The following is a 5,699-nucleotide window of genomic DNA, read 5'->3' as shown; positions in this document are numbered from 1 at the left end:
AAGAAGGATAGGCAGGGTCAGACCCTCAGATGTGCGAGGATTCTCCAACGATAGGTGTGTACGTGTGCTGATCTTTGTAATTATAAATTGTGAATACATGTGACTAATATTATTTTCTTTTTTATTTTGTGCATGTTACAAGTTATAAATAAATATAAACAAACAACACTAACTCGATAACATTAAATCTAAATACCAAAATGATTAATTTACTGTGTTTTTGTTATTTATTACTCCTGTTTTTAGGTATTCGGTATTCGGCCGAATAGTGAAAAATAGGCCGAATACTGAATAGTAACCGAATATTCGTTACATCACTAGTTGTTATTTCAAAACAAACATTTAATTTACATTGAATAAAACAAAAAATCATTCACAAAAGTTAAATGTTATACAAAAGAATATTACAGTATGTTTGCTTCTGCTACATTAGAAATAAACAAGTCTCTTTTTGCTAGTTGTTGCAATTCTGATAAAATTTCTTATGTTTAATTAGTAGAAAAACTCTTCCACTAGGAAATTATTTTAACACTTGTATTTTATTAGATGTTAACAACAAATCTATATGCTGAAAAGTTTTACTTAAGAATTAATGTTTATTGATTAATATTATTTTTATATTTAAATTTGTATAAATGTGTCTCAATAAAAAATGCATTTCAGTTTATATATTATATTGGGTGATTATAATTAAAGTACTTCTACTCAAAGTTGTCTGGAGAGATATTTAGCAATTCAAATGCAACAGAATCTGGTATGATGACATTTCAGAACATGCCAGACATTTCATTAAAAAGATTAGTATCAAAACTTACCACAATATCACTTTTTGCACTGCAAACAACAAAAATAAGTTTACTTTGCATAAACATGTGTTGGAGCAAAAGGTCTTGGTATAAAGTTCAACTTCTACACCAGACTGGATTGATATAAATGATAATTATGCACCATAAAAATCTTAAATTATCAGTATTTTAATATACTTAATTTTCAGACAAACATTTTTGATCTACTACTAAGATCATCTTCACATCTCTTTAATGTTCCAAAATTAGAATCCAATAATTCCAATTTTGAAACATTTAAAGAGATCTGACAATTTTATAATTCATAGATTGATGAAGCTGGAAAATAAAGTTTTTGATCATGACTTAAATCTGTTAAGCATGGTTAATGATAGAATGATTGCATTGGAGCAACATGTAGCTCTTCTTTATGTAAGAGATATACTAAGAAATTACGATGAATTTTTATTAAGCAAAGTCCAAAAGAAAGAAAAATGCAATAACTATTTAGTGCACTGGGATTATATCTCTCCCCAGACTGTTTTATAGAAATGATGCAACATAGACCAACATTTTATTTTTCAATAAGATTGATGTATAGTTTTCTAATACTGTATTTAAGAAAAATTACTATATCTGGATGTAGAATAACCTAATCTAATCTAACTCTTTTTATAACATTTTTAAATCTTAAAATATAAACAATAGATTTGATTTTATGAGTTATTAGGGCTTCTTACCAATATTAACATAAATAAAATTTCCTATGTGAATATGTGTAATTTTTGAATAAGAGAATACACACATTTTTATTATTCAATCACAAGCAAATTTATGGAAACAATATTCATATTTCTTTTGCATCTGGTATAGTTCTTTAGTTGATAATTGTTACTGATAATAAGCAAGTACAAAACAGTACTAAAATTTTATGGCTAAAATTGAATTAACATAATTTACATTAATTAATAATTTGCTTTATATATAATTATGTCAGCCAGACAATTGAAATGGTAAAAGTATCAAACTACATAAAATAATCTCTATATTAAATCATATATAAAATTAATATATATTTAACATAAAGCATTTAATTTTTTAGTGTTGTTTTTATTAAACTAAAACTGATACTTTATTGTAAGTTGTAAATAAACTTAATTATAAATAAATATTACTACATAATAAAAATATTAAATTATATTTTAAAAATTTTCAGGTGATACTAGTGTTTACAAGGATGGTGCATATAGGATTTTAGGACGTACATCTGTAGACATTATTAAAAGTGGAGGATACAAAATTAGTGCTTTGGATATAGAAAACCATTTATTAACTCATCCCAATATTAAAGAATGTGCTGTTTTAGGTTTACCAGATATAACATGGGGTGAGAAAGTTGCAGCTGTATTAGTTACTGAAAATGGTGAGGAAATCAGTATTTATGACCTAAAGGAGTGGTGCAAAGATAAACTACCTTCCTATCTTATACCTTCTGAGGTGCGTTGTATGCCTGAAATACAACGTAATGCAATGGGCAAAATAAACAAAAAAGATTTAATAAGAATAATTTTTCCAAAAGTACTAAATTAAATACTATAATTTTAGTTTTCAAGTATGTATAGATATTATAAATGATGATAATTTAATTTTAAAAATTATATCAATAATATTTTTCAAAAATGAATGGTTTATGTTCAAATGTAAATTAATTTTTAATAGTGTTTGATTGGGGAATTAATTTATTTTTTATTCAAATATAAATTCATATTTAGAAATGTAAAAAATTTTAATCAAAAACAAAAATTTATTTTGTGTAAATTTTATCACATTGTTAAATTCATATTTTCAGTAAATGAGTATAGTGGATGCCAGATTGTAATTTTACTGTACAAGATTAATAAATTTCATGTAAATTTATGGAAGTGTAAAGATGAAAATTCAAGAGTTTAACCTTGGTTTGTATGAGCAAATACTACTAAATTGGCAGTCAGTGTTTCAGATTTCCCCCCACCAGTACTCAATTGTCAACATTCAATGCTTTTTTTACCAAACACCATAATTTTTATATGTATAAATTTGAATGTTTTGATAAATGAGAGTAATATTGCATTATAAAATTGTAATTTTAAATTCCATATTACAGTAACTAGGTAACTTTAAAATACTAAAAAAATATTAATAATACTGTAATTATATTTCTAATAAAGTCTATTTTTTTTAGGAAATTAACTTTCAGATTTTAAATCCACTTATAGATTTTTTTTACATTCTATATAGAAGAAATCATCACAAATTGCTTTCTGATTGCCACTACAAAACACCAGAAATTTTATAACATTCTAATCAGATCATTATTGTCATTATCATGAACAATTTTGGTTTGTCTTATAATTTGTTCTATTTAAGCTTAAGATGTTTTTGATCACTTAGCCTACTTTTAACATGTTCCATATATTTATCTCTGAGAAGTTTATATTTTAAGGCCAATTTTGGTAATTGATTGTTATCCATTCTTATTAGATAATTTTTCAATTTTATCTAGTATGATTTAATGTTAAATATTTTATTTTATACTTTTAATAACAAAATTTTATAGTTGATTTAATTTAGTAATCCTGTCAAAAGTCTTATGTGAATAGCTTCAGATTTTTGAACATTTCTTTAGTTAGAATCAAGCCTCAGTGATCAATCTGACATTTAGCTGAATGAAAGAACTGAGTAGTGAAGGGTGAGTCAACATGTACTGAAAATTAAACATTATTACAATGATGGGCTGCAATTTTTAATTTAATTTAAAATATATGCTCTCCACCTCAAATTAGTAATGGCCCTGTACATCATACATTTCCTTTAACAATAGAGTCATGCTGGTCATCTACCTAACATCTTTCAGGGGAAAATGTTTGAATTGAAATAACATGACTTATGGCTTGCATCAGAAGTACTTATATACAGTAATTAATTGGGACCTCCTGTCTCTAAGGTTTCCATATCTGATCTTGTCTTTCATCTAATTCCATTCTTGAGATTAAGGAAAGACAAATGAGCGGGCAGACAGATGGACAACAGTAGGAATTTATAGGTCTACAATTTTTTCAAATTGCAGCCCAATTACTGAAAATGGTGAGGAAATCAATATTTTTAACCTAAAGGAATTGTGCAAAGATAAACTACCTACCTATCTTATACCTTCTGAGGAGCATTATATGCCTGAAATACAGAATAATGCAGTGGACAAAATAAACAAAAAAGATTCAATGAGAATAATTTTTCCAAAAGTACTAAAATTAAATACTTTATTCTTAGTATACAAATATGCATAGATATTGTAAATGATGATAAAGATGTTATAAATGACATAGTGTCAAACTAATTATGAAAAATTCCTGACACTCTGCATTGAAATCAAACTTGAGCTGCTCAAAATAGAAACTGACACCTGTATAACTCTGGTCATATGATCATCAAATATTGATGAATGAAAATAGCTCTCCACAATTGTTTTTATCCTGTTCAGACACATTTCAAGTTAGACTAGAGCAGTAATTCCCAATTGGTTTTTCCTGCGTACCACTTCAAGAAAGAGCTGAAACTCGCGTACCCCTTATAGCAGAAATTCATATTAATCCATACTAATATTATAAATTCGAAGGTAATTCTGTCTGTCTGTTTGTTACCTTTTCCCGTCTAAACCACTAAACAAGTTTTAATAAAATTTGGCACAGAGATAGCTTACATGTTGGAGATGGACATAGGCTACATTTTACTGCGAGAAAATATCTTACTCCCATGAGATAATTTGATATAATGGGGCAAAGCTGTGGATAGACAGCTAGTGATAAATAGAATAAGCTTTTTTACATTTATTACCTTTAAAATACAATTCTAATAATAAAGAAAATTACATAAGGTTATTTAATTTTATTGTGACAAATGTGCACGATTTTCTTTGCACAACTTTGTAAAATCTGGTTGCTTTTTGGTCAGCTTCAGTCTCAAGTCATCTTCGAGTTGAAGTCGGTGACAATATTTAGTTTTCATGTTTGTCATGGCCGAAAGTCCGCTCTCGCAGAGGTATGCTGTGCAAAATGGTAGTAAATATTTTATTGCCGCTTAGCTGACATGAAAATAATGATAATTGTACAATTTTTGTTCCTTGCGTAAGAATTTCAATTAGGTATTATCACAAATGCATTTTCTTGATGAAATTTCGAGAATATTTTTAGTTATAAATAAACGAATTTGTGCATTCGACATCATGTTGTAAATTGCTGAATTTTTGATGGTCCACCCATTATTTTTTTTATTGCTTTATCTCATGCATTTAAATTTTAAATCGACCAATTTTAGATTTCCGCGCGTACCCCTTCATGCAACTTCACATACTCCCAGGGGTACGTGTACCACTAATTGGGAACCATGGGACTAGAGTAATCAAATTATTCATTGCAACATTTTTTTTTCAAACATATTCTTTCAATTTTTTTTTTATTTAGTCTCAATTTCATTAACAGTCCATTTGTTAAATTTTGAATCATCATAAAATATTTTCTAATAATATAATATTCTATGTCTGTATGTATGTAGCTCTATGAGAACTGTTTTTTTATTGGAAGATTGTGCATTTTTTAACAACTGCACTCAAATTCAAATTTTTTAGAACTACATAGTAGATCTAACAAGATAGCAAATTCCAAAAAGTACTTGTAGCCAGGATTTTAGAGTAGGTGTCTTGATCATAGCTCCCAGTTCCAGCTTTGTGCCAGATGAATTGAATTTTCTGGCTCCAGCCAAATATTTAGTTTATAAGTNGTTGTTATAAATGATCTGTGAAATAAATAAGAAACTATTTATATTATAAAGTGAGAATCTTTAATTAATAATGTATTAAATCTTTAACTAATAATAATTTTA

At 27.1% G+C, this 5,699-nt stretch overlaps 1 protein-coding gene across 1 annotated transcript in view; it reads left to right on the top strand.

The window, feature by feature from the left end:
- Nucleotides 1–2,438, top strand: part of LOC111626458 (acyl-CoA synthetase family member 3, mitochondrial-like) — a 24,938-nt gene extending 22,500 nt beyond the window's left edge. The window contains exon 5 of the mRNA XM_023369834.1: nt 2,002–2,438. Coding sequence (XP_023225602.1) covers nt 2,002–2,375 — 374 coding nt within the window. The 3' untranslated portion in view covers nt 2,376–2,438. The remainder of the gene's footprint in view (nt 1–2,001) is intronic.
- The last annotated feature ends 3,261 nt before the right edge of the window (nt 2,439–5,699 follow it).

This window comes from Centruroides sculpturatus, unplaced genomic scaffold (genome assembly GCF_000671375.1).
Source record: "Centruroides sculpturatus isolate CEXI.00-Female unplaced genomic scaffold, Cexi_2.0 scaffold313, whole genome shotgun sequence".
NCBI lineage: Eukaryota > Metazoa > Arthropoda > Arachnida > Scorpiones > Buthidae > Centruroides > Centruroides sculpturatus.
This window is presented reverse-complemented; position numbering and strand designations above follow the sequence as displayed.